Source organism: Dipodomys merriami, unplaced genomic scaffold (assembly GCF_024711535.1).
Source record: "Dipodomys merriami isolate MVZ:Mamm:240054 unplaced genomic scaffold, mDipMer1.0.p SCAF_90, whole genome shotgun sequence".
In the NCBI taxonomy this organism is placed as follows: Eukaryota; Metazoa; Chordata; class Mammalia; order Rodentia; family Heteromyidae; genus Dipodomys; species Dipodomys merriami.
Window position 1 is genome coordinate 1,752,267 of NW_027206513.1, and position 13,562 is coordinate 1,765,828.

Consider the following 13,562-nt stretch of genomic DNA (forward strand, 5'->3'; position numbering starts at 1 on the left):
TCACTCTGGTTCTACCCTTAGTGGTCCCTGCTGTACTGGCTGCTACCAGCCTTGTAAGTCAGCGTGAGCCCCACCCTCGGGCATTCTCTTGGCCCAGCCCTTCTACATAAGCACCCAGTGAGCCCATGTCTCCTGGTGTCCTGTATAGGAGCTGTCCAGAAGTCCCTGTCCTGTTCCTCTGACACTGCCACATGTCTTCAGGGAAGGGTGGCTGAGTCTACTGCAGAGAAACATGGAGACTGCCCTACCACCCTCGAATCCTGCAGCTCACAATTGTTCTACATAGTTTATTCTGTGCTTCTTCACTACACAGCCCTTGCCTTGTTTGCCCTAATTGAGCAAAATCCTCCACTGAGCTGTCCTGCCTCTGCTCACCAGGGTCTCTACCTGGACTACCTTTCTTTCCTCCTGCCTCCAGGTTGTTCTCATCCTAAATTTACTTGGGGTTGGCCTGGGGTTGGCCCTGGGGCCTTCCTGACTTGTGTATTATCCTGACCTATTACCTGGTTTATTTTCTTGGGCAGGCGTGGTGAGGACACCGACGCATGGGGTGAAATGGGGCCCTACTGTGGTATAAGACAGCTAGGGCTCTGGCTCATGGAGGGGCGGGAACTGCCAGTGACTGGCTCCTAGGGAGTCACTCTGTGAGCATTGAAGGGCTCATCTCTGGACATCTGGCAGTGTACAAGTCTTGTGACCCAAAGGATGCAGCCCACATGTAGCTCCTGGAGATAAAAGGACATTGTAGGTACTGCTGTTGGGACATTTGAACTGTGTGTGCATGTGTGTGTGTGTGTGTGTGTGTGTGTGAGAGAGAGAGAGAGAGAGAGAGAGAGAGAGAGAGAGAGAGAGAGAGAGAGAGAGAGAGAGAGAAAGAAAGAGAGAAAGAAAGAGAGAGAGAGAAAATGCAACAAGGTCCCATAAATTGTTTGTACATAATAGCAGGTTTGGTTGTTTAAATTGCCCCCTTGGCTCCAATGCATCATTGTAATAGATCACTTAAGTGTTTTTGCAATTTAGACTGAAGCAGAGTTACCCAACTCTGACTTAGGAAGTGTTCTTTTCATTTAGAAGAAGGGCAAAGGGTTGAGTGGTCAACATGAATGGTAGGTTTGCCATGGAGGGGGTATCTTCAACAGCAAGAGTTTTTCTCTGAAGTTCTGGAGGCCACAAGTCCAAGACCCAGTGGTAACAGTATTGGTTTCTCCTGAGGCTCTTGTCCCTTGACCCATAGATGCTCTTCCCATGTATCTGCACATAGTCACCCCTCTAATGTGTCCTTGCCCTAATCTCTTATAAGCATACCTCGGGTTCAGACCCATCTCAGTCACCTTCCTAGAGACCTCATTTCCCCATGCTGAGGTACTGGGGCTCATATAAATTAGAGGGGACATACAGAAGTATCAGGCAAGATGGGAGATATCTTTCCTGGCTGTACTTTTATGTTTTTCATTTTAAGTGCTTTAATCAGGAAAGACAGTCCCCATTGGCCAGTAGAGGAGAGGAGGGACTGAGATATGCCCTCCATACACACCTATACCTATTGGAGTCCTAAGTGACAGCCACCGGTGCAGACAGATGTTTAACGTAGGCCAGCCACTGTGGCTTTGTAGTATACTTAGGTGACTGTGCTAAGTCTGCATCAGGTGCCAGCCTAAAACATACAGCAAACAGTACCTAGGTCAGTCTTACTATTGCACTGGTCTTTGTTTTGCTTTGCTTTGCTTTTGTGGCTATCCTTTGGGCCTGGGTACTGTCCCTGAGCTTTCATACTCAAGGCTACCATTTGAGTCACAGCTCCATTTCCACCACTGCACTGTTCAATGGATGACTTTCTACTTGTCAAGGTGCTTGTTATTTTAAAGTTTAACTCTTTGCATAGTCCATCCTAGATATGTTGCTAGGCTACTTGCTCACTGAGCTCCCTGTCTTGGAGTCTTGGTCTGAGCCCAAAGCCAAAGGCTCAGTCATGGCTGTAGGTCCTCACAAGGGCATCACAGAAAGCTTTCCTGGACCTAACTTACACCAGTCACCACTGTTGGCCATCTACAGGTCCCAGATGTTAGGTCCTGGGACCTCATCCTCACCCTTCAGCTCAGTTTGTGTGGTGCTGCCCTCCCCTTGCATGCCCCCCCTCCCCCACTGATTATAGACCACAGGTATCAGGGTGGTGAGCCTGCTGAAGCAGAACAATTGTCCTCCAGCTGTTGGCTACAGGGTGGGCCATATGCCCTGAGCCAGCAACAGCTTCAGCCGCTGTGCCAGCTGTCAAGGACTTTCTGGGCTGGCACAGCTCTTAGAATCAGTGCAAACAGCTTCCTCTGTTGAATGTTTCCCAGAAGCAATTGTTCACTAATGTTCAGCGCTGCCGTGCCTATGGCCTGAGTGGGTGGCATCCCTGGGCCTAGCAAGACTACTGCCTTGCTTGCTACTCTGGGACCAGGTAGCCCCACCTTCCCCACCTCTGCTCCCTAGCATGAAGGTTGAATACTTTTTGTATGTGTGTGACGTTTGCTGGTGCATCGCCATTGTCCTCCTACTGTCCTCAGAGGTGGGGGCGTAAGATGTTTTTGTCCTCAGACATTGCCAGTACTGGAATTTGAAGCTTCCTAGTATAGCCCTCAGAGGGTCCTATTCTTTGGCTGGTGTTCCTCTGTCCGCAGCAGGTCAGTTCCATTCTCTGGTCACACTGATGGCAGCGATGGCTCAGGTTGGCATGAGGCTTCCCACCTTGGATTGATGGCAGCCTGGTCTATCACATGAGACACTTTCTTCATTTTACTAAGTTGTGGTTTTATTTTGAATAAGGCTCTTTCAACCTATTAATATTAGTCTATGCCAAAATTAACCTTCCCCTAAATTACTCTCACCCAGAAGGAGCAAAGTAATTTTGAAAGTTAAATCAAAACAAAGCAATCTTGTGTGTAAAAGTGGATAAACATCGCAACCTGTGGTTACGGAGCGCTGCTACAGGGATCACTGACTATCTTGCATGGAAGGAAATGCCCTGGCCTTATCACAGCCCCCAATGTCTAATTAGCACTTGAGAGCCAAAGGGGAGGCCCCTTGTAGCGGGTGTTGGTGGGGATATTTGGGGTATGAGAGGAGACAGATGTCACTGCCACTGGTTCCCTGGGAGGTGCCTTGGGAGTATTTATCACTCTGCAGGGCTGTGTGTGGAGGACACGGCCTGGCCGTGTCCTGACAGAATGTGACCCAGAGCAGTGAGGCAGATGCTTCTCTTGCCTTCTTCCATTGCTCTGAACTTAGACACCTTGTACTGCCCTGCAGAATGAGCTCCAACCTAGAGGTTCTGAAACCATTGAACTCTGGGATTTCCCTTGAACAGTTTCTCTCAGTTTGCCATAAAGAACACTTGCACACATGCCATGTGTGTGCATTTGTGTGTGTGCTGTGTGTTGTGTGCTGATGCACGAGCTTGAATTCAGGGCCTGGGCACTGTCCCGTAGTCTGTCTACTCAAGACTGGCAGTCTACCATTGATCCACGGCTCTACTTTTGGCTTTTTGCTGGTTAGAGATAAGAATCTTACTGATTCCTGCCCAGACTGGCTTTGAACAGAGATTCTCAGATGACTTCCTAAGTGTCTAGAATTACAGGCCTGAGTCACCAGACTTCTATCAGAGAGGCATTTTTATGTGCTTTTCCCTGCTCTTTCCTTCCCAGGCCCCCTGTGGAAGAGGGTATTCACTCAGGTGTGCATGTGTGTGTGTATGTGTGTCTCTGTGTGTGTACATACAGGGAGCACACTTCATATTCACAGTGTTTTATCCAGCCCAGTAACCCAGAGCACTCTGAGGTACAATGGCAGTCACTGCATCACTTATTTAGCTTTTTAGGGCAAATTACCCCCAAACCACTGGTTGCTCAAATAAATTTACAGCTACCAGAAATTCATCCTTGAGCTAGTCTGAAACATACCTTCTGTCAATGAACATGGATAGAGCACAGTTCTTTCGTGCTTACTAAGTTCATTCTTGCCCCTGCCCCCAGCCTTATTCCTGTCCCTCCACATGGGACACACTCCAGTCATCCTGAGGGCTTTTTTGTCTGGCACCCACTGAATAATATGCCATCTGAAATACTGACATTCAAGGATTTTTTTTTTTTCTTGAGATTTACCAACATTACCCCTGTTGGAAGGAAAAAGTCACTTAGCATGCTTGTCCTTTATGCAAGGACTACCTATCTCCTTTGGCAGGGGAGATGGAAATGAGTTCTGCTTCCTACGGAGAATATAGGTGCTCTTGAAGAGGTACCTTCTGTAGCAGTTAAGATGAGATGGGTTAAAAAAATATGTTCCCCTTAAAAAAAAAAAACAATAGCCTGTCCCTGGTAACTCTTGCCTGTAATCCTAGCTACTCAGAAGGCTGAGATATGAGGATCTGAGTTCAAAGCCAGCCTGGGTAAGAAAGTCCACGGGACTCTTATCTCCAATTAATCACCAGAAAACCAGAAGTAGAACTGTGCTTCCAAGTGGTAGAGTGCTAGCCTTGAACAAAAGAGATCAGGGACAGCGCCCAGGCCAAGTTCTGAGTTCAAGCCCCACGACCTACCCTCTTTTCCCTCTTCCCACCCCCCCCCCCAATAAAAAACAAACCTCAGGGATGAACTAAAAGCCTTGCTTTTATTGTTGCAGGTATTTTTGAATAATTACCAAGCAGCCGAAGACCAACCCCAAATGGTTATCTTACGGCTGTTACGTTACATCATTCGCCTGGTGTGGAGAATGCATTGACGGAGTCTCTGCAAAGCCAAGCCATTGGAGACATTGCGCTTGTTCAGCTGACAAGCCCCAGTGCTGCGTGCGGTCTCTTGGTCTTGTGCTGTCATCACCTTGCAGCAGCTGAGGGCAGGCCACATGCTCAGAAGACACTGCACCATGTTGGATGTGAACTTGGATCTTCCTGTTGGTCACCCCAGGCAGAATTTCCATGGGAAGTTAGTTGTGAATGTAAATGGAGGAGGATTCTTCTCTTTTTTAATGTACAAATCATGGTTCTTTGGAGCAGGATTATGTACCAGAATGGTGTTTACATGTTGGGGGGTTTTCCATCTCTAATAACAGTTTGGTTTTGTGTTTTTTTTTCCCCCAGAAGGAAATGGAAACTTTGTGAATAATTTTTGTACTAAAAATTTAAGGACCTATTGCCTACTCTCAGAGGATTATGTTAGCCCTGCAGTGGAAACTGAGCCAGCTAATTTATAAAGCTGCCTTAGTTTATTTTTAGAGATTACTGTACAGAATTTTTAAACAGGGAGAGGTAGATATCACCCTCCCTTCCCTGCCATTGCCTCTTTGAGCTTTCTTTTTTTTAATTATTATTAATACCAAAAGAATTCTTATGAAATGAATGAATTAAAGGGGCAAAGACTCTCTTGTTTCATTCATATATCACCCCTGTTTTGTAAATATTTAATTACCTACTTAACTTCGGTTGCCTTGGTGGTAAAACTTCAAATTGTTTTTGCTGAGCTCCTTTGGGAACACTTTGGGTCTGTCTTGAGATATGTTTGGAGCAAGATCATTCCAGTTCCATGGATTTGTTAGTAGCTGTCCAGTGGGAAGTGCCGATGGCTTTGCTTTTTTCTGATGGGCTTTTTTTAGTATTCTGAACAGGAGTGTCAGCCCTTGGGAGCTGTCGGCTCTTCTGGTTGCAGGTTTCTCACTGGCATAGGGACACTGCATCAAGCCCCAGATGGTCACCATTCCCTGTGCTGCTGTGTCCATGCTGTGCCCTTGTGGAGACTGGCCCAAGCCACAGGCTAATAATGATGGCCCTTTTCCAGGCATCCTGGATTTTAATCCAGCTCAGCCTTCAGACCTGTGAAACCTGCACTTCCTCCCCACTCCTGTCAGCCCACTTTGAAATAGAGGCTGCCCTTTACTTTGATCAGCATCATCAAACCAGCTCCATTAGGCAGAGTCTAGAATGCTCCTTTCAGCCTGCTGAAAGATGGTTGTTTGTGTTCCCATCTTCTTAATCAGACTACTGGGCCTCTTAACTCCATGGGGAGCTCTTTCATGCCCCCTTAGGATCATGTGCACAGGAAGTCTACAGTCCACAGTCATTTCAAAAGCAAGCAGGGCTGGGGGAGTAGCCTGTAGTGGAATGCTTGCCTTCTGCTCTCCTAGTATATGCGTAGCCTTGTGTTCAATTCCAGTCACCACCCAAAATAAAACAATAGAAAAGCAAATAAACAATCGGGGAGACCCAAGACAAACACAGATGAGAGAGCAGCAGCAACAGGAGGAAGAGGGGAAGCTTGAACCCTGTAATTTGTTATCTTTGAAAACTAGTGATTAACCAACTTTCTAAAAGAAATACATGAGATGTCAAGCAAGTCAGCATTGCCAACAACAATTGTACTTTTGCCCCATAGAAGATCAGTGTTTTCACGTTAGTAAGTTAAGTGAAATTCCATTTGTTTGTATCTTTATAAGTTTATATGTATATATGTGTGTGTGTGTGTGTGTATATATATATATATATGTATGTATGTATGTATGTATATATTGTCTCTGCTTTTTCCTTTAGGTAGAAATCATTTGATTCTAAATAGTCTTCCTTCTTTAAACTTCTCTTTCCCCTAGGATCTTCTTGGGGTTTTTGAATACTTTGAAAGCTGTGTTGGAGCTCAGCTTGTGTATTGGATGTGTCTTGAACCCACTTGTGGGGTCCCATGCAGCCCACAGTTGTAGAGCTGTGTTAGGATTACAGCCGTGGCCCTGCTAGACACACACACACACAACACACACACACAGCCGTGGCCCTGCTAGACACACACACACACAACACACACAGCCGTGGCCCTGCTAGACACACACACACACACGACACACACACACACACACACACGACACACACACACACAACACACACACACACACACACACACACCAAAGATGTATTTGGTTCTGGGCCATCCCCCTCCTAGGACCTCCGTGCTCATGTGCCAGTCTCTCTGACTGGAGCACTTTACTTTTCTTCAGATCTGACCTCCCTGGGAGTGCATGCAGCCTGGGTGGCTGCTGGTGGCTCTCCATGCCAGGTGCTTGGGTGCATGTGCCACCCTTGCGTGCTTACCTTTAGCTTCCTGGCCGGGAAGCAGCAGCTGGTGGGAAATGAGGAATTCTATGAATTACGGAAGTATTAAAGACCCCAGTGCTGGTGCCAGAATTTAGAGATGACTGGATGTCTCTGTACTGTATCTGTTTATTAAATGCCTCCCTGCCGAAAGCATGCCCACCTACTCGGTATGCCTTGTACTTTCTACTTAGTTTTAATTTTTTTTTTTTAGAACAAGAACTAGATCCCCTTAAAAATAAGAAAACAAAAACAATGCGGGTTTTGTGCCTTGACAACCTCTCTCGAATGTGAGGTTTGTAAGAAGTGTCCTGTAACTTCATACTGAGAATGCAATAAATATACAATGACTTCTTGAGAAGACCTCGGATTCCCTTCCCCGAAGAGAGTTAATGGAGAATTGGGGGCAGGAGAGGGGAAGGGAGGTGCTTTTGGAGAAAACAGCCTAAAAGTCATTAATTTTTTAAAATACACTTGTAATTTTTCCTTGTTTTCCCTTCCTAATATTGTATATATCTATTTATTAGACTAGGAGGTCATATTTTACTTACCAACTGAGCCAAATGTCTGTGCAATTGTGTCTCCTGTACTTTTCTTGTAAAATTGTGTACAGCATAATAGAGTAAAAGAAAATCACTGTTTTTTAAACTTTCCAAAATCGAAGACTGTAAATAATGTAGATTCTTTTTCTATGTAATGTGTCCTACTGTTTCATAATGCTGTAACTTGTAAAAATATTGTATATTTATTTTCTGCTTATTTAATGTCTTTAAGTTCTTGAAAGTGTTGACATCCTGTTCCTCACAGCCTTGCCATCCCATGAATTGCTTCCACTCCCAAGATGGGAGGTAGTGACCTTGCCAGCTTTGGGGGATAACTTGGTCTCCCTGGAGAGGTCCCCAGCTCCCATTCCTCCTGTCATTCAGTTCTTGAGATTTTTGTGCCCTTTGGATGAAATTTGTCTTTAGATATCAATGAGAAACTGTAAGTCCAACAGGCATATAAGATTTTCCTCTGAAAATAATGCCCAACAACCTGATTTTTCCAAAGTAGCTAGCTTATCGAGTCAATTTGCTAACTCCAGGGTATGTCTTTAAAAAAAAAAACGATATGATTGACCAATGAGAAAGGTTGTTCCATTGACAATTTATCCCTGATGACTCAATGTTGAGAAAAATAAAAATGTTCCATCTCAGAAGGACCAGGGTGGACAAAGGGACAGGAACATCATTAGATCCCTTCAGCATCTGGTGAAAAATGGAGAATTTTTTTTTTCACCATTCACCATGTGGCTTTCCTGTGCCTTAAAATATGGACTTAATTATTGGTCTTCAGGAGCTAATTGTCCACAGCTCCTACCCTTAGTCACTGCATTTGGTCAGTCTGCTTCTTTAGGCACACACCCTCTTTCCAGCCCATTCCCTTTGACAAAGTTAGTTCCCCGACCCTGGGGGGGAAAGAGGTTAAGGTTGAAAGTTCATGGAAGCTCCAGGGACTTGGAGTGAGTTCTCACAGATGCCCTATCCTCCCTACTGTTTTAGCCTGGTGCCTGTGTGTGTCCGCTCAGCACAGGTGTGCAGGGCTGTGTCCACATGTGACGCTAAAGCAGCTGAGGTTCACCCTACACAACATTGTGTTCAAGAAGCACCCTCAAGCTCCCAGCTAAGGAACTTGACTACTTTTATGTGGGGATTTCAGCCTTTAGGAGTTTTGCATAGATGTTGTGTCCAGGTTCTATGACCACTGGTTACTGTATCTAAATCTGTCAGGTACCCATTATAAATAGCACTGATCTGTCTATACTGACCCATCACTGATGTGTTTCTCATGACCCAGCATATGTAGCGTCTATATTGCAGTTTCCCTGGCTTCCTTGTGTTTTGCACTGACGAATTTTGACAGGGTAATTGCCACTTTACTTGTGCAATACTGCTGTAAATAACTGCAGATTTTTTTTAAGAAACTCGATCTTTTATGTTCCTAATGAATTTTATATAAATAAAACTTTCAACTAGTTCTGTGTGAGCTGTTTGGTTTGTTTTCACAAATGGTCCAGAAACGGCTAAAGTTAGGTACAAATAAATAACATCTGCCCTTGATGGGTCAGGATGTATTAGTATAAGGCAGGTAACTTCTAGCTTGAAGAAGAGTTCATGTCCTACCCTTTAAAAGCCAACAATGCTTTTCTGTTTTGAGGTGGCTGTGTGGCTAATGCCAGGTGTCCAGCCCAGAGAGTCAAGTATGACAGCACTGGCATGTAAGGCTGGTGGGGGGAAAGAAGTGAATGGGGGCTAGAGAGCCCACTGGGCACTGTTGACCCCACCCACTCTCCTCACCTCAGAGAAGCCTGATTGGACACTATAACACCTGCTCAGAGCCCAAGGGCCATCCCCAAGTACCTGGCACAAGTGCCTCTGAATGTGGATTGATCACAGCCCCCATCCTCTGAGAGGATTGAGCATTGCAGGTGGGTATGGATTGAATCAGGGGTGCTGGCGATAAGACCCAGCTTGAGGATACAAGTTGTTAGGTCCTGGTAAGTGAGCATGATTCAATGCTTTGGCTCTGAATCAGATATGAAGAAAGTGCTGAGCTTTTGTTTTGGAACCCGTTCATGCTCTTAATTGAGCAATTCATAAACATGACCTTGTAAATTTTATTAACTAATTTATTTCAAATTAGGTTTATTTCAGATCAAGTTGTTTTGGCTGCCACCCTTCAATCCTCCCTCTTCACCCAAATAGGAATCTAGATCTTTCCAGACTCCTCTATCTGCACTCTGTGTGTGTGTGTATTTGCATCCTCTATAAAAGCTCTAGGTGGTTCTTAAGAATAAGCCATAGATCTTTGTAGAATAGCTCCACTTTATACTAACCAGTGCAATGAGAGCCAGAAAACAGGTGTAAGTTTGCTTACAGGCATCCGGCCCTGGTGGTGGTTTGGGAGGGTAGGGGTATCACCTCACCAGCTGTGGAAGATAGTGCCAGGTGCACATGCCACACCAGCAGCATCCTATGGACACCTGCCTGTGATGGAACACTGACACCAGTGTCAGCCATGTGCTGGTGGATGATGATGGAATGATGGTATTGGCTTATACTTGCATGTCTCTGCAGTAGTGTGACAAGCTTCTCAGACATTGTTGGCAGAGCTATAGGTTTTTAATGGAGTTTTTCCTTTTTATATTGATCAGATCTATTCCAAACGAAAGTCTGTGCCACATTGATCCATCTTTTCATCTGTTGTTTAACCTTTTCCCTGACATTATAAAAAGTTTCCAGCATACCGGGAAGTAGATAGGATTTGACAGAGCCTGTGTACACCTGTGTGCTCTCCACTGCCTACATGCCTACTGCCTATCCTCTAATTTGATCTTGAGCATTTTACTATGCTGACATCCCACATCCAGCCATTAGACAGCTTTGTTTGTTTTGGTGCATTTCTTTTTTATGCCAGTCGTAGGGCGTGAACTCAGGGCTTGGGCACTGTTTCTGAGCTTTGCTGATCAAAACTATCACTCTACCACTCAAGCTACAGCTCTACTTCTAGTTTGTTTGGTAGTTAATTGGAAAAATGAGTCTTATGTACTTACATGATCCTCAGATTACAGGCTCCTGAGTAGCTAGGATTACAGGCATGAGCCACTAGCACCCAGCTGTTTTGGTGCATTTGAAAGTTGTAATTACTAGTAATATTCTTTCTAAATTTCCAGCATACATGCCATTCATTTAAAAATTTTTTGTCATAGGTAACATTAGCAAATCATGCATTTGTGGTTTTTTAAATATATTAGTTTAGTTATGGGGGAATGAGTTCATTGTTAAATTTTCACACAAGTTTACAATGTATTTCAATCTTACCCTCTATCACGCTTCCTGTACTCTGTCCCAAAACAATTTCAATGGCTTCATTGTTCTATTTTCATAATTGTAAACCTGTTTTCACTATTATTCAGAATCCTTCATCCTCCTTGCTAATCCAACCCCCTTCTTTTAATTCTCATACACCTCATTGACAGATTCTAGTTTTCTTTCCCTGCCCTTATTCCCTTATTGATCAACAGCTTTCACTGAAGTTCCTTATGACTTTTTCTATAAATATTTAGTGTATTTATTCCAAAATTATTTACCCCCTCATTTTCTTTTTCCTTCCCTCCTTACCCCTTTCCTCTTCTCCTCCTATGTAGTCCCTTTGATTCGTGTTCTATGTACATATAATTACGTATATGGATATGTACACATATATACATATAGACACATGTATATACATACGTATTTTGTACATATATGTGTATTAGGTATTTATATGTCCATGATTATATGTGTACCACATTGAATAAGAGCAGAGAGTAGACAGTCTTGCCTCATCCCTGATTTTAGGGGAATTATTTCAGTTTTTCCCTTTTTATGATGTTTGTTGTAAGTTTGTCGCATAGAGCCTTTGTTAAATTCAAGTATGTCCCTTCTATTCCTAGCTTTTGCAGGGCTTTTATCATAAAAGTATGTAGAAATTTGTCAGATTTTTCTACATCAATTGAGATGATCATGTGAATTTTATTTTTAGTCCAATTTCTGTGGCATTTGCTAAGTTTTGAACAAAGAGAACAACTTCCATCCACACCCCTATCAAGCAATGTAACTGTGGCTTTAGAAAGCCCCTCTGCTCTTTGCCAGGCTGCCCCTCCCCTTCTTGCCCCAGGACTGACCTCTGTTCTGAGATTTTTTTTTTTCCCCTACCATAAATTAGTTTTGCCTGTTTCTGAACTTAATGTGAATAGAATCATACAGTGTACATCATTTGTGTCTGGCTTCTTGTGATTAACATATGCTTCTACAATCCCTGTTATGATTGTCAGCGGTTGAGCTCGTATCTTACTAATGGATCCTGAACCTTGCCCTGTGTGGGGCAATGATGAATAATGTTGCTATAGACATTCTCCCACACAGCACACAGGGCTTTTAGTAAACCTATGTTTTTATTTTGCTGAATGTCTTGCTTTCAGAGCTTATACAAAAGTTCTCTCAGAGGTAGATATATCCATCTCACTTACCTTTCTGTATTTTGTCTTTTTTAGGACAACTTTACTAGGCCAAAGTTTCAAATATACGTGTTCACGTAATCCAACCATGGGGGGCTTTTCTCCTTCAGCTCAATGCACCTGGAATTTATATTTGAATGATACACGTTCCCACTGAGCTTTTTGTGTCATCTACATTGTTTTAATTAGTAGGTTTAGAATATGCTTTCAAGTTCTTACCTTTATTTTGCAGTGTTGCCATTGCTAGCCCACATTTTCTCTTTCACGTATACTGTAGGATTCATTGAAACTTCTCCAAAGGTTCTTTCGGGTCTTGCCTGAGATTATAAATACACATTAATGTAGGGAGAGAATTGCTAATTTCCCAGTGTTTTCCAATGCATGCAATATTTTATCCATGCTTTGGTTTTGGATTCGTGTACTTGTGGTGATTTTTTTTTTTTTTTTTTTTTTTTTTTTTTTGCTGTTTTTGTCTTGCTTTCTATACAAGCTTCACATACCTTAGCTCCCTGCCAGAGTACACAATGTCCAGCCTGGAGCATCCAGGAATCCATCACTGCTCTTACAGGTGCCCTTGGTATGGCAGCCTCCCAGTGTTTCTTCTGCTTTTGCAACTCCACCTGCCTCCGGCAGCCCTGGGACAACTGAAGCTCTTCCTATCATATTTTACCTGGAACAGCATGGCAAGGAGGGCACATCCAGAGGGCAGCATCCTTAAAGCCTCAGGGGGATGGGGGCACTCCTTGGTCATGCTACTCATTTGCCTCATCACTGAAAATGGGTTTTAGACTCCAGGCCCAAAGTCCAGGAGTCCCAAGTTAAGTCCAGTCAATCATATGCCAAATAAAAGAATAAAGAGACATAGCAAAGGGCAAAGAAAAGAGATGATCACATGGCACCCAGGGAAAGACAGCACATCTTCAAGCATCTTCAGAGGTACAGCCATTGATTAAATAAGGTTAAATAAGGAGAATTGGGGATAGGGACTGAGATGCGGTGTTAAAACCACCTCAAGTCACAGGCTTAGCTTGGTTGCTCATTAGCTCAGTCTCAGTCTTTGTCCCAGGAGGAGATATGGAGAACTGTTATCACTTTATTACTGGAACAGAAGAGGAACAAGATGGTTTCTTGAGTTCTGGGCTGTTTGCTTTAAGATAATACAAAGGGATTGCTTGTTTGAGGGGCAGTTTGTTTTCCACCCAAGATGGTTATCAATGAATCTGGTCTTTCTTGGTGATTGCAAAGTTGTCTGCAGCAGAGAATGGATCAGATCCAAGGGTACAAATTCAAAGTGGGAGAACTTTTAGTTAATTCACAGGACCCAGCAAAAACATCTTCTAAGTTGCCTCTCACAACACTGGCAGCAGCTGCCTCTTTTGTTCCTGAGCCTATGCATGCCCTTCCAGAAAGTTCTCC

The 13,562-nt window shown here is 43.8% G+C and overlaps 1 protein-coding gene across 4 annotated transcripts in view; it reads left to right on the forward strand.

Annotated features, from left to right (window-relative positions):
- The window catches only part of Bcl2l11 (BCL2 like 11), a 43,682-nt gene extending 34,558 nt beyond the window's left edge, over positions 1 to 9,124 (forward strand). For all 4 annotated transcript variants that reach the window (XM_070013333.1, XM_070013337.1, XM_070013334.1 and 1 more), the window contains one exon: positions 4,660 to 9,124. In XM_070013333.1, coding sequence (XP_069869434.1) covers positions 4,660 to 4,758 — 99 coding nt within the window. In that variant the 3' untranslated portion in view covers positions 4,759 to 9,124. The remainder of the gene's footprint in view (positions 1 to 4,659) is intronic.
- Positions 9,125 to 13,562: the final 4,438 nt, after the last annotated feature.